At 36.5% G+C, this 23,374-nt stretch overlaps 2 protein-coding genes across 4 annotated transcripts in view; one reads left to right on the forward strand and one right to left on the reverse strand.

Moving 5' to 3' along the window:
- The window catches only part of UROC1 (urocanate hydratase 1), a 369,204-nt gene extending 349,473 nt beyond the window's left edge, over window positions 1–19,731 (forward strand). For all 3 annotated transcript variants that reach the window (XM_068112860.2, XM_078776094.1, XM_068112862.2), the window contains 4 exons: window positions 18,206–18,305; window positions 18,421–18,502; window positions 19,198–19,297; window positions 19,390–19,731. In XM_068112860.2, the coding sequence (XP_067968961.2) occupies window positions 18,206–18,305; window positions 18,421–18,502; window positions 19,198–19,297; window positions 19,390–19,527 (420 nt within the window). In that variant the 3' untranslated portion in view covers window positions 19,528–19,731. The remainder of the gene's footprint in view (window positions 1–18,205; window positions 18,306–18,420; window positions 18,503–19,197; window positions 19,298–19,389) is intronic.
- The window catches only part of BYSL (bystin like), a 39,063-nt gene continuing 35,284 nt past the window's right edge, over window positions 19,596–23,374 (reverse strand). Inside the window, exon 7 of the mRNA XM_068112864.2 lies at window positions 19,596–23,322. Within this exon, the coding sequence (XP_067968965.1) occupies window positions 22,968–23,322 (355 nt within the window). The 3' untranslated portion in view covers window positions 19,596–22,967. The remainder of the gene's footprint in view (window positions 23,323–23,374) is intronic.

Genomic DNA, 23,374 nt, shown 5'->3' on the forward strand with positions numbered 1-23,374 from the left:
TAATATTACAACTTTGATGAGCCGGACCTCTATATTTACCAGTGAGATGACAATGATCTCTAACCTTTAGGCTTTCACCAATTTTCTCCCCACAAATATGACAGGCAGCCTTTGGCTGTCTAAATTCTCTTTTTTCTTTACTTGTTAAGGACATTGGTTTATTGGTTTCTCTCATTATCGTGGTTAATCGAACACAGTCTTTTTCTAGTCGTTTCACAAACTCCTCTGGGGCATTTGAGCCTCTATACTCCTCTACCTTGTTATATTCATCACCACCGATGATTTGATATAATAACAAAATCCGCAAGGAGTATGTTTTTGATACTTATTTGTGTATGATTCTTTTGGATCTGGAGCTGCTGTTGCTATTTTCTCCAAGATACTCTCAAAATCAGCATATATCATAAAAGGATGTTTAATTGTTTTATTTTGATCTTTGAATGAAATTTTAGAACCAGGCTTTGGAAGTGTAATGACTGTTGCTTTCTCATTTGAACAATATTGTTTATGAGTATCCAATCTCTCCTGTGAATGAAATGTATTCAAACACCGACGACATGGATAAACTTTACATTTTCTAGAATAGACTTGTGATTTAATTAATCTTGAAAAGTTCTTGATATAAGCATAATGTTCAATTTCACCAGATCGGAAATACAAGAGATCAACATGTTTTTCTTTCTCATCATCTGAGATTTGTAAAATCTGCACTTTATTCTTTTCAGTCAACCCATAGACATTTATAGAAATATTATTTAACTTTTCAAACTTTGGAATATTATTAAGAGTCATCGGAAATTTCAAATTTTTCATATTCAATTCATTTTCATATTTCATATAATTGCTTACTCTTTCAGCATGTTCTTTTGCTGGATGTAGATATGCTAGTACAGACCACAAGAAACACTTGTTATCAGTATTCTGAATATTTACTATAGCATTTTTATCTTTGATGATTTTAGGAAGTTGAATATATGATCTTGCTTGTAGTGGATCAGATTTAAAAATGTGAACATCAACAAACAGAACCTTTTCAACAGTGAGACCGCTTCCGACAATAAGATCATCAATATCATATTCACTATATTTAAGCTCATTAAAGACCTGTTCTTTATTTCTATTATAATCATTTTTATTAAGTACCATATAAGTTGTTGTATGTAGGTAAAAGTTAAATGGTGGATCTTCCTTTTTACGAAGAACCAATTTAGCCCCCAAATAATATTTACAACTTCCCATTTCAGATATAGTCTTATCAATCTGATCATCTATTCCTTCTTTGTAAGATCAACAGCAGCTCCCAGAGAATGGGGGACTGGATCTTTGAAACGGAACAATCTAATTTTAATATTTCCTTTGAAAGCACCATCTAAATTTTCAATCTCATAATATGGAACTTGGTGTTTCTTTGTCTTCTCATGACGCTTCCAATCCTTCTTGAGGATGTAGTGTTGACAGCGCTCACAATAGACCTTTGGAAGAACCTTTGGTTTGAGATTCTTCAAATGTTTTTGAGTATCTAAGTGTTGATCATACCCACTTCTCAGAACCCATGTCTTACAAATCTTACAATACTTATTATCTTTACTCTTTAAATGTTTTTGTGTTCTATAATGTTTTTTGATATGTTTGTAGTTCTGCTCACAACTCTCACAGGAAGTAGAATTCGTCATATTTATATAGTAAAAAAACTTCACTATTTACTAGTTATCTTTTACTTAAAATAAAACATGAAAAATTGAAAACAAGAGTCAGGAAACTCAATTAAATTTGGGGCAACTTATTCATATGATTCTTGGTTAGGATGTGATATCTATAACTAGTCTTCTTCATATCCTTATCACAAAGATCACAATGTTCCATCTCTTCTTCTTTATAACCGTTAAGAACATTATCTAAATGGTGCTTTGTTTGTTTATGTTTCCTTTTATCAAGTACTCTAATTAGCTTATTACAAGGTTCACATCTTATCATATTTTTACTCTTATCAGATGTATTGATAGCATGTTTAATGGTTCTGATATGAATATCATATCGATTGTACTGTTTATCACAGGCGGAACAATAACCAGAATTCATGTTATTTATACAGTGAAAAAACTTCATATTTCTCCATCACTAAACTCTATATAGTAATCGGAATCATCAATAAAACTACTCTCATAACTATCATCTGAACAGATACTAAAGCTTTCTTCTGATCCGAGGCTCTCAGTATCAAATTCAGAATCACTGAAAAAGTCTTCTTCGGAATAACTACTCATTTAATTAGTAAGAAACACAATTTCCATTTATATCAATACACTTTCTTTCAATTACAGAATCAACTACAACATGACTCAAATTGAATGTAATTTTCAAATAATCATGAATAATAAGTGTTCTGAGAGACAAAGTCCCAGAAATATTTACATCTTTATTTATTTCAATACCTTTGGGTTTATTAAGGTATATACAAATGTCTCCACGAGAATTGTCGATGGTCTTATCATACATCTTTAAAGCCTCAGGATCAATTTTAGATTCTAGTCTTGTCAGAATAGCCAGTAGAAGTGGAGATACTTTTGTAAGACTTACCTTGAGTGATGACTTTACAGGATAGGCTCTTCCTTTAAATGAAATAGAGGGACTCATGTTATTTTCCATAACCGGTTTTATCCAGAAGTTCCCATATTTATCTTTGTTCAATTTAACATATTTGACATATTTTTCTGCTGGTACCGAAGTAGAGATTGATTGAAATTTGTCTTTTGTGTTTTGAAACATTGTATTTATTGGCTAATAAACTTACGCTTAGTTTAAGTAAAAATTTATTATATAAATATGATAAGTTCTGAAGGATATTTAGAATTTCCAGACTCTCCATATGATAAATTAGAGAATTGTCCAGCTTGTGATATAATAGGGCTTAATAATGAGGGTTCATATAAACAATGTATTTTCTGTGATTTAATTTTAATTAATGATAATAAAAAATATATATATATATATATATAACTCTTTTAAATTAGAACCAAAAATGAATTACTTTACAAGATTAATAAGAGAGATGAATGTTAAGTATTGTGATGATAATATACCATTTCTTTCAAGGGAAGAGACTATTTGTATTGAGGAAATGTATAAGGGTTTAATGATATTTATTATTAAAAATAATTTTAATGGAAATGTTAATACAAGATACTATATAAATAAAATAATGAATTATTTTGAAATTAAACCCGAACTCAGGATAAAATATAGAGTTTCTAAAATAGCTCAATAAAGTTAGATGACTTGTTTTTCAAATATATAAATGAATGATTTTTTACCCGTTTGGGAAAATAAAATAAAATTTAATAACCATAAAAACATTCCAAATTCATTGAGATGTCTAATAGTTGGTTCAAGCGGATGTGGAAAAACCTGTTTTCTTTTAAAGATGCTCCTTGGTCCTAATTTTTTAGATTATGATAATTTAATAATTTTTACAAAGTCTAGTTTTCAACCCGAGTATCAACTACTCTCACAGGGTTTTAATGCAGGTCTTAAAAAGGAAGACATTATCGGTTTATTTAAACTTCAAAACAAACTAAATGATTATAATATTGAAGATATAATACAATTATTTTGTGATACACAGAAATCAAAATCGAAACCAAAACCCATAACTTGTATTCTCAGTGATAATACGGATGATATACCTTCACCTCAAGATTTAGATAAATCAAAAAAGAAGCTCGTTATCTTTGATGATTGTGTTAATGAGAGAAACCAAACAGTAATGGATAGCTACTATACAAGAGGGAGACATTCTTCTTGTAATTGTATTTATCTTAGTCAGTCATATTTTCAACTCCCCCGGCGTTCAATAAGAAACAATGCTAATACTTTTATTTTATTTAAGTTAAATTCAATAGATGTAAATAATTTTTGGAGAGATAATTGCACTACGTTATGTAGTAAAAAAGAATTTGAAAATTATATGAAACACACGATTGGAAAATATAAATATATTGTTGTGAAACAAGATGAGATATTAAAGGATGTATTTTTATTTTAAACATAATTACATATATAAATGATAACTGTTATTATTAATCTTGTGGGTAAATCTGCTTCAGGAAAGAACTTTCATAAATCTAAACTCTTGAATAGTAAAAATGAAAAGATTGTAAGTTTTTTTTTAAAACACCCTATGATTCGTTTTGTGAGTACTACAACCAGAGCAAAGCGACCAGGAGAAGTAGAAGGGAAAGATTATTACTACATTTCAATGGAGGAACATATGCGATTGAGGAACGAAGGTCAAATATTTGAGGAGGTCTCTCTTGGTTCTACAAAATATTCACATTGTAAGAGTGAGTTAAATAAAGTAAAATCTAACGGTCTTGGGATTTTAGAAACTAATCCTGAAGGAATGAAACAAATTATTAAACATTTGTGTGGTGATGGAGTTAAGATTTTATCATTCGGTTTTGATATCGATGAGGAGACTCAACGCAAACGTATGAAAAGCAGAGATACAAGTATTAGTGAAGAAGAAATAACAACTCGTATTAATACCAATAAAGAATTTGATGAAATATTTAAAGAAAAGGATTTATTTCAACACATTTACTATAATGATGAAGAAAAGGAAAATTTTCCCATTGACCTTTACAATTCATTAAATGATATTTTTCAATACTAAATGAATGCCGAAGAAAGAACAAGAAAGTTTAAGGAACATCAACAATTAGTTTCAAAAGTTGTTAAACAACAGGAAGAGATAAAGAAGAAACGGAGACAGAAACTAACTGGTGAAGAAGCCTTTGAAAGAAAACAAGAGAAATTTTTTAAACCACTTTTGAAAACTAAACACTCACCTACAGCCCACACGGTAGAATTTACTCCAAAAAAACTTCAAATGATCAAAGATTTTAGTCAAATGACGGAGCAAGAACTTGGTGAATTAGAATATGATGACGAGGGATTATTTCAGAAACTTGAGGAGGTAAATCAACCCCCTAATTATGTTGTGGAAGCTCTTCAAAACAATGAGTATTCGGCGGGTTCAAAAACCAGAGCAGGTCTCATTCCAACAGAAGAACCAGCACAGTTCCATCTTGTGAAAGAAAAGTTATTGATATTTAATGATAAATTGGTGTTCTTAAGTTCTGCTCAACCAAATGCTGAATTAACTCCAAGATTAATGTTTCTTCTAACAAACTCCGGATTCAGCGGTTCAAAATATTTTGAGGAACCACTTGATATGGAAAGAGAGGAAGATAGGGTATATATTGATTTACTAAATGCACTTGATTATAGAGTTTCTGTTGCTGGTAAAAGTAAGAAGAATGAGAAGGAGAAACATATTATTGATGCTTTAAGTAAGCTTGGTTCAGGTGTTAGCTTTCTTTCAAATGACCCATCACAATTAGTTAATAGGCTATTATTGTTGTTAGGTAGTAAGAAGGCTGGAAACAACAATTGTTTTAATGAAACATCTGCCATTTTAGACCAGTTGATGAATATGAAAATAATTAATAAATGTCAATACAAAGATATTTTATTAGATATTAAATAAGATGAGAAGCACAATTCTGTTTTAATTTTACAATGAGTGATTACACAGCATCATTCCCTTACCCACTACAACTTGACCCCCTTACCTCATATGAGGCATCTTTGTTGTCAATGGAGACGTATAATACCTTGTTTAATATCACAGAGAAAAACAACAAGTTTAGTTATAATCCAGGAAGTGGATATAAAACTATAACCATTTCACCCAGAGCTTACGAGATTTCTCAAATATCTTCTGAGGTCTCTCGCCTTATGAAAGAACAAGGTGATGAACCAAAAAATATGGTAATAGATATTCAAAAACACACTTCAAAATCAACTATTAAACTTAAAAATAATTATAAAGTTGATTTCACCATTGAAAATTCGTTCAGAGAGCTATTGGGTTTCTCTTCAAAGAAGATTGAAACTAACGGGACGATTTACAGTGATAATGTCATTCAAATATCCTCCGGTCGGTATAAATTCAGTATTAATTCATTGCGATTTGATTGATGGTGCTTATAACGATGGAATAAGAACAAATACAATATTTTCATTCAGTGCATACTCAACCCCGATTGGTTATAAATTTAATATGGAACCAAAAAATCTTGTCTATTTACCTGTGTCAGGAAAAACCATATACAGAGTAAATTTTAGGATAACCGACCAAGATAATCGAATTATTTCTTTCAATGATGAAATTATATCCATCAGAATTCACCTACGTGAACTTTTTCAATAAATAAATAATGGTTATTGTGAGAAAACACGAGTTGGGAAAATATAAAATAATTACAGGGGATGGGATGTTCCTTTCACCATACCATAAGGGTGAAGGTATGTTTCTTGGTAGAGGATACTATAAACCAGAGACAACGGGGTGTGGGACATCAATTTAGAAATAAAGGAGATGGGATAATTGACACTCTAATGGGTATTGGTTCAACCATTCTTAAACATAAAGACCTAATTGGTTCAACTGCTTCTGTCGTGGGAAATGTAGCGGGTGCTATAAAGAGTATAAAAGATGCTCAAAAGGAGTCTCATAAATTACAAGCAATCAAAGAAATTAAAAAAGGTAAAACTCAACTATCTTCACAAGAACGGCAAAAAATCATTAAAATACCCGGGTCTGGGTTTCAACGATTTTAATGCTATATAAATACAAGTATGGAAGCGATTCATAGTATCTATGATTTGGATGATACGATTATCATTTCAAACTCCACTAAAAAGGAAGACTATTTTAAGGTAAATGCTATAACAGGAACAGACTGGAATTCAAACGGAACAAAAAGTTTTGAAATAAATAATCAACAAACTTACTTGAATATAGCTGATAGTTTCTTGTTGTGTAAATTTAAATTCACTAAGGCTGCGAATAATACTAATGCTACACTCGTAAATGATTTCTTCTGGAAAATGTTTGATAGTGTTCGCCTGTATATTGGAACACAAGAGGTTGAAGCGGTTGATTATGTCGCTGCTACATCTGAAATGATGAAATTTACACTATATTCGTTTAGTGATAGAATGGGTAAGGGAGCTGTTGAAGGTTTTATTCCTGATATGTCAACGGGTACAAACACAGACCCTGGTTATAGTCAAAGGAAGGCAATGTATAATGATGACACAAAACCAGAGAATAGCTTTACTGTAGCAGTACCTCTGAAAGGTATATTTGGATTTTGTGATTATGATAAAGTTTTGTATGGTCTTAAAATTAGATTTCAACTACAAAGGAATGATAATGTAAATAGGTTGCTTTTTGGGGTTGAAAATGCTTTTGGAGACAACAATAAATTTGTTATTAATGATTTGTGTTGGTATATCAGTGAATATACTCCTAATCTTAAAACGGAAGAGATGTTAAATAGAAGACTTAACTCAAAGACCCCACTAAATGTATCATACCTTAAAAGAAGATGTCAACACGTTAAACTGGAACACACTACCTACACTTGGAATTTAGGTGTTCTTCAAGGAAAGCCTCGATACCTCTGGCTCATTTTTAAGAAACCAGATGGAGAGGAGGGTACTGATAAGAATAATGCACTGAGTGATAATGCTAAGGTGAAACAACTTCGGGTTTCTCTTGATGGTACATTTTATCCACGAGATAGATTGGAAATTGATTGGGAAAAAAATGATTATGGGGAAGCCTACAAGTCTTACCAAAAGGTGTGTGAAAGCAATGGTAATAATGATCCTATTTTGGATATGGTTGCATTTAAAAAACTTTTATACAATCTATACAATTGACCTGAGTTCACAAAAAGAAACTATAAAGTCTAATAGAGTGGATACTTCTCTATACATTGAAAGAGGAGAGAATGAAGAAGTTAACGCGTATTGTTTACTTTTGGAAGAAACAGAATTACAGATTAATACAGATAATGGTGTTATGATTAATATCACATAGGTTTTTTCTCATAAATAAATGGTAGGGGTATATGTTAATCAAATCAATCTTAAAAAATTAACATCTTGTATTCAAAATCAAAAGCCTTGTATTATTAATGTTAATACAATTCAAAGAAAAGGAGCTGTAAGAATTAATGTTTTACTCACACACACACAAGTAAAAACACTAAATGATGCTGGATCACTTAAAATTAAAATGACAAAACCTATGTTAAAGAAATATTCAATACAAGAGGGAGGATTTCTCCCGTTTCTAATTCCTTTATTTGCTGGTTTAAGTGTGGCGGGAGCATTGACTGGTGGTATTTCAGCAGTGGTAAAAACTTCTAACGAAAGGAAGGCACAACTAAAAGCTCAAAAAGAATTGGAAAGACATAACAAGGAGTTGGAGAAACAAATTAGTGGAAGTGGTGTAATTGTAGATTTTGCTCAAAAACTTGAAAGTCTACCTGATAAAGCTAGATTGTTGGTTGGAGATATGCTTTCCTCTATCGCTCAAGCGGGTGTTAAACTAACTAAAAGGGGTAATGGATTGTATCTTTCTCATAAATAAATGAATAAATGGTTTAAACAATTTGGAAAGAATACAACGTCAAATATTGAACTAGCTAAGTATTGTAAAAAACTAAAAATTGATAATGTGGTTATTTGTATGAGAGATGAATTAATACATATAAATAAAAATACAAAGAATATTATAATGAATTTAGACACACAGAATGGTTCTCATTGGGTTTGTATTCATAATAGTCAGGATAAATATTATTTTGATAGTTATGGTATGCCACCACCTGTTGAAGTAATACAATTCTTACAGAATGGTGTTTATCAAACATTTCAAGTTCAAGAAATTAATTCTAAATGTTGTGGTCAATTATGTTTATATGTATTATTTCAACTCAACAATAATGAAAATTTTTATGATATCATAAATGACTTATGTTGGAGTCATTTAATCATCATTCAGTCATTTAATCTAATATAAATGACTTATGTTGGAAAAGATGGTTCTATCTTTGGAGAATCCTCTCAGGATATTGATTTATCAAATTATTATACAAAGGCACAGGCTGAACGACAAAAATATAGTATAAGTAAAAATATTAATATGAAGAATACTTATAAATTAATCAATTATCCAAACCCTACAGATGCGAATGACTTAATTAGATTCAGTGATTTATCACAATATATATTTTTTAAAGAAAACAGCACGTTTTGTTAAACAAGTAAAATTTACAACCACAACACCTGGTTATACTAACCATACACCTTTCCTCATTGAATTTAACTACCTGCTTACAATTGAATTTTATAAAGAAGGACATATAGTTAATATGCGAATTAATAAATGGGGGTATGATATGCCTGATTTAGGGTATAATTGGTATTTTTCAATAAACTTAGAAGACCTACATGATTTGAATCAGTCTCGTAAAGAAGAATATTATCCGCTTGGCGAGGATAAGGATTTATGTGGAAGTACAATTAGTAAACAACAAATACATAATTTTAAGAAAAGAAACATATATGATAGTATAGCGATGGTTAGCATGACAAAGAAGGAAGGTAATGAGATAAGGATAGAAAGCCGAGGAATACAAACCGATTTGGTAGTGGGAAGATGGGGTGGTATTACCTGTCATAATATTAATCTCACATATATTTCTGATACATAAATGGCAGGAAGAAGACTACAAGAGAATTATAATTTTTGTATTCAAGGATACCTACAAGAAAAGGGTGCTCGGTATTACATACCTTATGATTTGGAGCATATACATGGGAATTTTGTCATAAAAAACTGGCCTTATACTGATATTGTTAAACCAACAAATAGAGACTTGTTTAAAGTATTAAATAAAAATGAACTTCTCAAAGTTATGAAATATAAAACTCTTTTAGAAATCGTCAACAAATCTTATTGGTATCCTATTATGAGAAAAATAATTATTGATACAAGAATATCTCAAAATCCAGATGAGTATATGTATAATATTCTTTGGGGTTCAAACTCAAGGGTAGCAAGGGATGAGGAAGGAGTTGAAGAAGAGAAGGAGGAAAGAGAGAAAAAGGAGGAGGAAAGGGAGAAAAAGGAGGAGGAAAGGGAGAAAAAGGAGAAGGAGGAAAGGGCGAAAAAGGAGGAAAGGGAGAAAAAGGAGAAGGAGGAAAGGGAGAAAAAGGAGAAGGAGAAAAGGGAGAAAAAGGAGAGGGAGGAAAGGGAGAAAAGAGAGAAGGAAGAGAGGGAGGAAACAGAAAAAAGAGAGGAGGAGGAGAGGGAGCAAAGAGAGAGGGAGGAAAAATATAAAAAGATGGAAATCAGTGAGATTCGTAAAAGATTGAGTGTATTACAGCAAATAAATCAATCTCAACGCACCAAAGAGGAAAATAAAGAATTAACGACTCTTACTAAGATAATGATTTTAAAAATGGTTGAGATGAGTTCAGCGAGGAGATTTAAACGAGAAAGTGGGGATAAAGAAGAAGAAGAAGGAAAAGATTACATGGTTGATGATGTTGGTGTTATTGACTTTAGTTAGTTTTTATTTGTAAATAAATGGAGGAGAGAGTGAAGGCATTCCTTAGGATTCTTTATGTTTTAAAAAAAAAGATTGAAATGTATATGTTAAAAACCAAAAAGGTTTTGATACTCTGTCGGAATTTTTCTGATAAATAAATATGAGTTATTGTCTCAAATGTAAAAAGAAAACTAAATCTAAAAATATCTCTTATGTTAAAGCTAAAAATAATAGAGTTTATCAAAAAGGAATATGTCAAGTGTGTGGCTCTAAAAAGTGCCAATTTATCTCTCCTAAAAGTGGAGGAGACATACAAAAGTTTCTGTCAGGAAGTAAATTTACAACAACTGGAATTCCAGGGGAATTACACCTTCCAGGGTATTCTTTCTGTGGTCCAGGAACAAACCTGGATAAAAGATTAGATGAGGCTGACAATCCTAAACCTTGGTCTAAACCTATAAATAGGGTTGATGAAGTTTGTATGAATCATGATATTGCTTATGGGGATACCACCACATTGGATGAAAAACATGAAGCAGACAGAGAAATGTTGTATAATTTGTCTTTGATACGAAATCCTACGTTGAGAGAGAAAGTTGATAGGTTTATTGTGAAAAAATGATAAGTGCTAAATTGAAACTTGGTCTTGGTTATTCACCCTAAAAAAACTATTAGGCTCTAATGATGTTATCAAGACTGAGAAGCTTTTAGTCTAGTAGGAAGACTAGGTCCCCCTGCACCCCCCGGAGATATACTTCTAATCAGTGTTTCTAGATTGGAAAAAATGTGTAGAAAATGACTAGCTATGGCCCCAAGCTGAAAAAATGTCCCACATACCATTTTTATGCAAATTACTGCTGCCATTATCAAAAAAACGATTTTTGACATATCTCAGCCAATATTGCAGATAATTGAAAAATGAAGGTGTCTAGACCCATGTTTTGAAGGGCATAGATCATGATAGAACTATTCATAACATGATTACATGTGTCTATGGTATACTAGTATGCATATTAATGCTGTAATTACAAAATAATCAGTTTTACAAATGATAAGGATACGTTAATACTGCAGATAACTTAACATGGTACATAAGGGGTCTAAACCCAGGTATTTTCAAGGTTAAATGTCAACAAGATGCTCCTGAGTCTTGCATAGGGGCGGGACATTGGCAGTAACATTGGTACCACTCAACTTTTCTTCCCACCATTGACTTTGTATTGCGAGAGATTTTCACTTGCTTATTTAAAGGTTTCTCACCCAGCCCACGTAAAATCTACCAACTCCTGCTGTTAACTCCCAAACATATTTTTTTATGTTATCCAATCACAGTGCAGAAATGACAGACTAGAGATCCAAATTAGTGCTGCTATAGCTGCCATTTTACATTTCCATCCATGTAACATGCGCGCTCGCGCGCTCGTATCAATTGGTAATGTCGCGCGCTCGTATCAATTGGTAACGTTGATGTTATTGAATACCTCAGTTGAAAGTTCAGTCTTCCATTCCATCTGTGTGTTGTTCTTGGTATTCATCCTCCAATCTAGCCAGGTAAGATGCTAACTATAATGTTACTCACACTCTTGACTTCAGTTTCTGCATGAAATCATAAACAGGCAGAATAACAGCTGAGCCAGCTAGCACCATGTTAGCTAACGTTAAAGCTAGCCTCATCTATGTACAGTATGTTCCTAATGTCGGTGTAACTTAAACTTTTGTTAATGCCAAACATGAGACATATCTGTTGACTTCTGTATATGAATTGAACCAGAAAGAGGCACGACAGCTGAGCTAGCTACAGTAACTTAGCACAATGTTTCATTGGCCTAGATAGCTAACGTTAGTGTGGAAGAATTTAGATGTTTTAGCTATTAGCACTTTTGATGCCACTAAACATGGTTTAGTCAGCTAAAAAGTACCCTAGTGTAGAACATGACTCAGAACCTCTGTTACCTCACTGAAAACTCAGAGCCTCCTTTCACAGGCACTTTTAACATCATTCGTGATTTCTTATTTGTCATTTAACAGTGATGGTAGACATCGACAGCAAGCATGCCCAAAAGAAAACGGAGTGTAGAACCTGCAGCCCAAAGCTCTCCTCCTACATGCATCCTTCATGTACCATCCATGTCTGATCATGGGGATTTCACGCCCCTCCGTAAAATTAAAGGATCTGCTTCAGAAAAACTGCAACTGCTTCAAAAGATCCGGGATAGACGTCTCAACCAACCGCATGACTCCCCATGTCGTATGCAATCAGTATGTGATCAGATCCCGGCAACTCTTCCTGATGACCTAGAAAGAGTAGGATATCACAGCAAGTGTTATAAGCACTTTGTCCGCCACTTTCATCGTCTGGGAGATGATACAGAACCAGGGCCATCAACCTCATCATGGCATCACTCTCCTCGTAAACCAGGAGGTTCTGCTGAACCCATCTTCCCGCCAGAGTGTATATTTTGTGAGAAAGTTGAGACCAAAGATGCTCATCGCAATACTGAGAGGCCTACAACCTTCCCATCCTTTAAAAACAAAGAAAATGCATGGGAGCAAATCGAAACACGGGCTGAGAAAATGGGTCTCTATCGACTCCATCGAAAGGTGAAAAACAAAGACCTCTTTGCATGTGAGGCCAAACACCATCCGTCATGTTTTAAAGCTTTCCGCACAGCATTCTACAACTATGAGCGTGCGATTCACAGAGCCGAAGCACCAAAGGAGCAGGCTTGCATGTCAGCCGCCCATGAAAAGGCATTCAACTCAGTACTGGAACACATTCAAACCCAGGTCATCCAGCAGAATAAAGTTCTACAGCTTTCTTCCTTGCGCTTGCTCTATGTCGAGGAACTGAAACTGAATGGATATGAGAACTCAAATTATCGGTCAGAGAAACTACTGAAACGCCTACAGAATGACCCAATCAAGGAGCATATCCACTTCACGAAGGTTGATCATGACAAATGTGATGTCATTTCTTTCTGGCTTGTGCACAGCTCAAACATAACAGTTTCCAATGCTCTCGCACGAGCATTCACACTCGGAAGCACAAACAAGAACCAAAATGTTGCCCTCCAACTTCGCCAGGGTATTCTACAGGCTTTCAGAGAGTGTAAAGACCAACCATGGCCACCAACAGCTGAAGACATGGAGCTCAATCCTGAAGACATCCTACCTCCAGACCTTGTCCGCTTTCTCAGCGTGCTAATGACTGGCAAGGAGGGCATCGAGACAGAAAAGGTGAAGCGTCTGGTCTTCTCCATTGGACAAGATCTGTGCCGTGCAGTGTCAGATGGAAAATGGAAGTTACCAAAGCACATTCTCCTCTGTGTGACTGTAAGGCACCTGTTCCGAAGCAAACAGCTCACCACAATACTACACAGGCTTGGACACTCTGAGAGCTACGATTTCGCCTTGGAGTTGGAAACTGCTCTCGCCAAGGTCCTGGATGAAGTCTCAACTTATCGTACACCACAAATTGTGACAGGAGAGGGCAACCTTGTATTCCACTGTGAGTGGGACAACTTGAATAAAACCACTACCAGTGTGCACGGCAGCAACATTGTAAACAGTGCTGGAGGAATCATGGTGCAGGTCAAGCCCGGGTTCGAGAGCAGCAAGGACCGAATGCTACCTACCATCAATAGGTCACAACAGCGTAGCCAAAAACTCGACACACCAAAAAACTGTTTGTCTAGATCTGAAACTGGCAGTGACTGGTGATTGAAATGCGGTGCCTTTTTGTGTTTCAGGTCGAGGTACGTGAACTCCCCACGATCTACAGCAACCAGGAAGAGACTGATACCAGGGTGGTTCTGTACCTCCATCATGCTGCTACCATCGGATACAAGAACGCTGTAGTCAGAACACCGGACACAGACATCCTCCTGATCCTGCTCCACCATGCCCACAACATCAAGCTGACGGTGTACCTGGATACAGGGTCAGGGAAGCATCGCCAACTTGTCAACGTCTCTGAGCTGGCAGAATCCCTGGGAGAGGACTACTGTGCCACTCTCCTGGGGTACTATGTGTTCAGCGGAGAAGACTGCACCAGTGCCTTCAAAGGGAAGGGAAAAGTCGGGCCCTTGAAAAAGCTGGAGAAGAATCCCAGGTTTCACAGGGCATTCGGTGAACTGGGTGACAACTGGGATGCCAACCCTGAGGTGGAGAGGCAGTTAGAAAAATTCACCTGTGTGATGTACGGCCAGAGTCGCGAGTCATCAGTGGACATTGTCCGTGCCAAGCTGCTACGAAAAATGGTGGGAGAGGACAAGACCCTCACATCCAAGTCCAAGGTTGATCTGGCTCGCCTTCCTCCATGCCAGTCTGCCCTGAAGCCGCACATCCAGCGTGTGAACCACCGCGTAGCATTGTACAAAAGAGCCGATCAACCTATCATCGAAAAGCCAAAACCTTATGAGGAGCAAGGATGGATAAGGACTGATGAAGGACTGTTGAAACCAATGTGGTCCAGTGGTCCCATCCTACCAACCTCACTGGTGGATCTTCTGAACACAGGAGAGCACGAAGAGGAGGAGGAAGAGGAAGGAGAAGAAGAGTTTGACTCTGACGATTTCGATGAAAATGATGATGACTGACTCAGTGTAGAATCACTAATGCTAATGATGTTTATCTAAAACAAGCAAGAGAAGAGTGGTCACATTGAGTGCTAGGACTATTTTGACAGTTGTAATATTTAGAAAAATAAAACTTTGTGTTAACGTCTGTGTAGACGGACCTTAATATGAGTCTATTATTTCGTAAAACTGTGATTATTTTGTAAATAAAGCACTAATTAGCATACTAGTATACCATAGACACATGTAATCATGTTATGAATAGTTCTATCATGATCTATGCCCTTCAAAACATGGGTCTAGACACCTTCATTTTTCAATTATCTGCAATATTGGCTGAGATATGTCAAAAATCGTTTTTTTGATAATGGCAGCAGTAATTTGCATAAAAATGGTATGTGGGACATTTTTTCAGCTTGGGGCCATAGCTAGTCATTTTCTACACATTTTTTCCAATCTAGAAACACTGATTAGAAGTATATCTCCGGGGGGTGCAGGGGGACCTAGTCTTCCTACTAGACTATTTTGGCTAATGAATTACATAAACCTATAATCACAAAGTTTAAAAGAAGGAAAGTTTATTCTAAATACACCGACCACATATGGTCCGCTGATTTAATCGAACTAAATAATGATAAGGGATACAGGTATGCTTTAACCGTTATTGATTTGAGGAGTAGATTTGCCTGGGTTGTTCCTTTGAAAAACAAGAGAGGTAATACTTTAATGTTAGCCTTTAAGTCAATATTTGATGGGGATAAAAGGAAACCAAAGAAGTTATGGACTGACGAGGGAACAGAGTTCTATAACAAAATATTTATGAAATTTCTTAAGGGGGAGGATATTAAATTATACAGCACCTTTAATGAAGGAAAGGCAGTTGTTATTGAGCGTTTTAATCGCACTTTGAAAGAGAAACTATATAAAAAATTCACACAACTCGGTTCTCAACAATGGGTATATTTAATCCAGAATATTGTAGATAATTACAATAATACAGTTCATTCATCAACAAAATCAAAACCATCAGAAACATTTACAAAATTAGAATATGAAAAGGAGATTAATTTGAGAAAGCCCAAGTTCAAAGTTGGTGATATTGTAAGAATATACAGATGGAAAAGCCATTTTGAGAAAGGTTATACAAAGAGGTGGACTAATGAATTATTTAAAATTGTTGAAGTACTGGATACAGTCCCTTGGACTTACAAATTATATGATATGAATGGGGAAGAAATCTTGGGTTCATTTTACTCACAAGAATTACAAAAAACAAAACTGATAAGCCATTAAACAACAACCATCCATATATTAGTGATAAGATAATGGGGTTAGGGATTTTAAGGGCTACCGCCACCTTTTTTATAAATAAATAAATGATAGAACCAAGTATTAACCAGACTAAAGGGTGGAGGTGTAATCAACCTTGGTATATAAATGGTAAACATAACGAATGTGAGAAATACCAGATCCGAGAGGTTGAGAGGATCACTGGTCAGAAGGTCCTCAAGACTGATAAACGTATTCATTTGTTAAGTGGGGTAATGGAGGGCGGGAAGAAAAATATATTAGAGTGGAGTGAGAACTTTGATGGTTATCAACCGGATAATAAATATTATAATTTTAAAATGGTATGTGGATCGGGAGGAGGACAGACCAGGTCCCTCTGTGAAACATATCATTTTATAAACGCACAGAGAAAGGTGCTTAATGTTAAGTTTATCAATATCCTAGATGGGGATGAGTTCCATAAGAGAATGGAGTTGTTTAAAAAATTAGAAAATGAGCAAATATTCATAGGATCAATGAGGAATTTTGAATGTCGCGTGGTCCTTGGAGGGTAAGTAAGGACTCCCCCATTCACTTACATGTAAAAGGAGAAAGGGGTGTCACGGTAATCAGGGGAAAAATGGACAGTTTGGGGAAAAGTCCCATCTAAATACATGGGTGTCCTGGAAGCCCCATTATCTCCCTACTAATGTGTGAGCCTGTTGCATGAGGTGGTGGAGGTTGAAGCTCCCACAGTATCATTCATGAAGAGTAGGCAAGCCACACTGGGCCCCCTGGCCAAATCACTAATCCATGTCTTGACAACTGCTGGCAAGGCAACAGCAAACAATCATATTTGCCAAAAGCCTGCTTTGGGAGCATCGGTACACTATCAAGAGTATGGTACATTTATTATAGTGAGGCTCTTAGAAGAGCAATGTTGAACTAACAATGGGGTAACAATTGGGAAAAACTAGCAATGGAATTGACAAACAGGAAAAGAAGAGGGGAAAAACTGAAACCAAAAAGTAAAAGAGTTGGGGTTAGTAAGGGTTTATGGGGTAATAACGATCATGGGTCACATTGGGGAATGATATGAGGCAGCAGTGCACTGCCTGCTTGAAGCCATGGAGCGAAGAATGGGAAAGAAAAGCCTGTGGAAGGGTTCCATAAACGGGAGAAGTGAGGAACAGAGTTGAGGTGTGCAATCCGCATGGATTTTGGTAGTTTAACTAATGGGATTACGGGAAGAACGCATGCATCCTGGAATTGCTGGGGAGGGTTGGAGAACTGAGAGATAGCAGATCGTGCAACAATGGAGAGTTGTTACGTCAGACTACGGACATGCTCACAATGTGAAAGCAACAGACCTTGTGCTTTGGCATCATCACAGAAGATTCCAATAAGGTTGAGCTTAAATTCCAGAGAATCCAAGAGAGACATGTGATACTGGGGTGCCAGCCATAGTAGAGAGCAGTACTCCATTGAGCTATGGCCAAAGACTTTGTGGACTGAAAGTAGTTCTGATTTTTTTTTCTAAAGAAAAACTTGGATTGATGGTGGATACCCATTCTGCATCTGGCTCTGGAAGTCAGCTTTGCTATGTCGTTGGCCCAGGGAGAGGGTTTTTGATTAATTGAAAATTTATATTTGATGAAAAAAATTATTTTAATTTTTACATTTAATTTTTTTTTTTTTTTTAATGAAAAAAACCCCCAAAAAAGAGAATTTCGAATTGGCTGATGGTGGGGCCTACAATTTAAAGAGACTGGACCTCTTCCAGTGGTTGTCCATGGAAATAGATATGTGAGTTAATTTGATTGATAGAACGATCTGAAGAATGAACTGTTTTCATGATGTGCAAATCGTCGATTCTTCCTTCAGGCTCCCATTGTAATCAGCAGAGATCATCACGATGTGGGGGGCACAGACAGCCCTTTCCGTGAAACGTCCAACATATACGATGGATCAGCTTTTTGTGCAGGTGTACCTCATTTGATTGAACATCATATTTCATGCTTCTTTTTCAGTCCTCATCAGACCATGTAAAGCAGATGTTGAGGTTTAATTGGCTGTGATCCACCTCTTGTTTCTTGCAGACATGGCGGTACAAAATGTCATTGGTGATGCCTTCAGAGGTGCAACCTGGGTTGCTCTGCATAATGGTGGAGGTGTTGGTTGGTATGTTGACGATGTACCAGTCATCACAGATTCCTTGATCATGACTAGTTAAACTGAAAAATGGCAATCACATCTCAGGAGCACTCCCACACACAGTGGTGAAAGTGGAAATCTAGAACTGGCAATGAGGGTATTACAGCTCATTCCTCTGGGCTGATAGGATTTCATACAGGTATGCACACTCCCCAATAAGCTGGCTTGCCTGGGTTTGAATCCTGCGTACAGGTGAGGAAGAAGAAGCTCAATCCTCTCAGACAACTTTCAAAAGCATGAACCATCCTGTATATCTTTGGTGGATAAAAATAAAAAAGATACAAAACTGCCAAAACATAAATATTGCAGAGATATGTGTTTTAGAGCTAGTTTTAATGACATCTCCAGTTAAGATTATCTCGCATAACAAGTAAATTGTGTGTTTCACGTACTTTGGACACAAACTTTTAATAATCCTACATTTCCTACTTTCTTTGCTCCATTCCATGTACATGGAGTGGGGATATTTCCTAAAATAAAAACAACATATGGCACTGAAGTGGGCATTTTGGTTTTGAAGTGGAGAAAATACTTAAACAGGACCTGCACTTCTGTTAAGTGAGTAAGACATTGGGATTACAAATAAACAAAGTTTAAGATATTAAAATTACAACAAAAGCATAAAGCATTTTTATTATTGTTTCCCTGTTTGTACACAAAAGGGGAGAAGCTGTGAATGGTGGGTTTGGTTTGGTGCTGGATGGATCTCTCGAAGCTGGGGCAAGAGCCAGGAACATGCTATATTGGGATGTGGTTCATGGAGTAAGTCCCTTCAAGTCACCTTTCCTGGAATTATGACACCAGATGATCAGAATATGCAGCACAAACCCACATCTGACTGATCCCATGTGCAGCTGTGCAGGAGATCATGGAGCGGCAGTGAACAAGCTAAGGCTATCGTAAGCCAAGAGGCAGCCAGCAGGCGAGGACTTGTCGTCCAACTACCTCACCGTGCAGACGAGTCTCTACTCACATCTTTGGTAGAAGATTAGGCTGAGCAGCATACAAGATACCAAGTGTCGGCAATGACAAATGTTTCATCAAAAGAGTAACACAAATGATCATTCCTCCCCCAATTTTATTTTTGTCTGTTTCAACAATATTAACAAGAAATCAAATAATCACACATTAAAAAAAAACATCAAAATCAAATTGATTACCCATTTGTACCTCAATAAACCATTTCTAATACTGTGTTCCATTGCTGTCATTGCATCGCTCCTCAATATTTCTGCCTCGCTCGGTGTGCAAACATTCAAAATTAGATTTTTGGTAGGACTTTGGATATATTCTGAACCTTGTACTTTAATCAATATTGGGGAATGGTTGAGAGGCCCAGATAGGAACCTCCAGTGGAAATACACCATTTAAGACAATTTGGAACTAGATACCAGTGATAACAAAGCGACCGGGGGAGGCTTACCCTTGACAATTGGCCACGACTTACCCTTGGTCTGTGATCCAATGATGGCCACTTTTGGTGCCGGATGGGCCTCTCGAGGCTCAAGACCATTTTTTTTCGGACCACCATATGACCTTGATCTTCACTATTTAGGGATAGAGTGGAAATAAAGAAAATGTGCCTGTACTTGTCTTAACCAACCAAATAAATAAATACATAAATCGACAAAAAAAAAATCGGCCTAAAATTGAAAATGCAGTAATCTCACTAGAGAGGCCAATAGATGGAACATGCTCATTTTAGTAAACAGGTGTTCCATCTACAGTACAAGACTGGAGTGAATACTCGTATCCCAGCGTTGCCACAACCCTCAACAGACTTGGCAAACAAAGAAATAAGTAATTAAAGTTTCAAAAACCAGACAAAGTGGTGGCTGAGTGGTAAACTAGAGGTTTTGGAGCTCCCTTCAAATGCAATTGAAGGTAGAAGTATAACCAAATTAAGCTTTTGTAATGTGGACTAGTCTCAGAATAATTACCAAATCGTTATTGGATTGTCTGGGAAAACACCAGCTGGCTCGATGACCTTCAATCAAATGCAGCATACTCCTGAGAGTTGGCGTTTGCAGTTTCGACACGTGTGCCCAATGCCTATGTTCCCACACACAAACCAACCTTTTTTTGCATTAGAAACCTTCCCCGGAATACCCTGAATCCACCGTAGTTGAATTTATTGGAATCCGTTCTCAAGTTATAACATGGCAGACAGACAGACACGGCTCCTTTTATGATATAGATGAGGGGGTGATGTATGCGTCGCTTTGCTGACGGGTTTAATCAAAATACAGCAAGTTGTACCACAAACATATTGCATGCCTATCTGTGAAACTCAATGATGTAAAATGAAGTGAGACGTGAAAATTTGATCAATAATAACACGTACTTGTTGTTTCATCCACCATTGAAGGTGGACGGAGGTTAGGCATTCACCCATATTTGTTTGTTTGTGATAGGATATCTCAAAATTATAGACAGATGCAGACAAAACTTGGTGTCCAGGTTGGATGTGTGACAAAGATGAATTGATTCGATTTTGGTGAAGATCCAGATGCAGACACTCGACTTTTTGAAGTGATTATTCACCATTGAGAGAGAGAGGGCCAAAAACGATATTTCAAAAGGTTGTACAGAGATTCGGGTGAAACTTGGTGAATGAGGGGGGTAGGTGACGAGAACGAGCCCATTCCATTTTGGTTCAGGTCCGGATGCAGATCTGGGCTATCAGTGGCATACAGAACGTAAACTGTTCATACCTGGTGAAGGTATGCGCTCTTCCGAGTGCCGTTCTAGTTGTTGCTGTTGTGGTAGCTGGGGTGGTTGTTCTTTGTGACATCTTCCATGTATTTATATAAATTTTTCTATTGCTTCGTTAAATATTATGATATATAATTTTGTGTGCTCCCTTTTCCTTCTAAACTTCAAATGTTTCCTGCTGTGGTAGGTTTTCGAATGATTTTTCTGCTGTCTTTCCCACTTCTTCTTCTTCTTCAATCCCAGAAAAAGGGATTTTAAAACAGGCATCCGTGTGATTAAACGGACACTAATCTTTGTTCCAAGTAAACCCATTATTAGCTTTCCATCAATATATGACAGCAGGAACCCTTTAGAACGAAACGCAACACACGGACAGACGGACGCTTCTTTCAACAATACATGTTCAAACCACTTTTTTGCAAAAACTTTCACCGTCGATATACACAGCAGCAAAGTATACCATTTTTAATCAGCAACTCGGGAGTTCAGTGAACACCTTACCACACGCAGTCTTGAGAAAAAGACATGGGAAAGGTCTTTTCAACTCTTGTTTTGTATTTCCGAGCACAGTCTATATTTACGGGCACAAGCCGACATTTTTACCGGAATATCGAAGTCCCTGTACCCCCAGAGCGTGCGGCAAATTTTATTGTTTGAGACGGCGTAAAGTTTTCCTAAGCGCTGTTAGACTGGGGTTTTTTAGATGTACAAACAAGGTGATTAGTGTTCTACATTGTTCAAATCCGTATATTATTCAATGTAAATTTTAAAAATCTGAAGCCTACAGGAAAAAAAAAAAAGATTTATTCCAAATTTTCCTGCCGCTGATGCACACACAGTCTTTTACACCACCTTATTTAACACAAATCAGTTATTCATGCCTGTTGTTTGTGTCCTTTATGACGGCCCTAAAAACATTACGTTTCCTGTTTGGAATGAATTTCGATTTTGTTTGATTGCCAAACGGGCAGAAGTAATTGCTTTACTTTTCTGTGCACGTACACAATTGGGACGAGATTCCGTACAATTGTCAAATTCAGAGCCAATGTACTGCTGAACTGCAGATTAACATTCCGATTCATGTTCTACACTGTTCAAAATATACAATTCAATTGGAATCAAGTTGTTTCTCGATCATCGACTGACGTTTGTCAGACAGAGTGAACCAATTTCTTAACCCCCGCTTTGTGTCACACGCATGAGGAAATAATTCCTCATCAATCATATATGGTCCTCACCAGACAAAGAATTCGGTATTCTCAAAAATGCCATATATTTACGGCCCCTATAATGGAGGAAGAAGGAGGGGGGAGTGGAGATACAACTCTGCAAAAAATAAGAAATTTGAAACAAAAAGAAAATTTCCACTTCCTCAACTACCCGTCTTGGCGAAGGACCGGTCTGATGGAACTCCTTTAGGCCATGTTACATTTTAAGATATAATGGAAAAAACTCCCATAAATAAGCTATTTTAAAAGGTAACCAGGAAAATAGCATTCTCCTTTTACTGTCATTTTCCTTATACTGCCGTTAAAGTAAAATGGAAAATGGCATGCCTCAATCTTCATATATTCCTAAATGCCCCAGCAAGTACTCTTGAATCATGCACAATCATCACGCATGCAGATCGACATAAGAATGCAGATCGACATAAGAATGCAGATCTCTGCTGTGGTTTTCACTTGCTTGCCACAATGTCACCAAAGCCCAGGCAGTGCTATTCCATGGATGCAGGTGTAGGTATGGTTGTAATCAAGGTTCTGGCCACAGAGTTGTTAATCTCTCGTCGGATCTCAGCAGAGATCACAGGATGGGTTTGTGACTTCAGAAGCTCCAACAAGGCCTCCCGCTGCTCCGACGAGAGGTCCTCTTTGTATCGCTGTACGAACGACAGCAGACTCTGGTGCCAGAGCACTGGCACCATGCGTTTATCCGTGGAGAAGCGCAGGAAATGGTATACCAGTGCATCGAGCACGCGATAAGGCAGTGCGTACTTTTTATCAACAAGGAGTCGAATAAAAATGCTGTTTGCCCCGGTGTACTCCATCTCTGCAAGCTTCAGCAATGCGGCGCTATGTGGGTTGGAGAAGGTGGAAGTGAGCGATTCAGCATTCACTTCACAAA

Source organism: Myxine glutinosa, chromosome 4, assembly GCF_964187855.1.
Source record: "Myxine glutinosa chromosome 4, kmMyxGlut1.1, whole genome shotgun sequence".
NCBI classification, from domain to species: Eukaryota; Metazoa; Chordata; class Myxini; order Myxiniformes; family Myxinidae; genus Myxine; species Myxine glutinosa.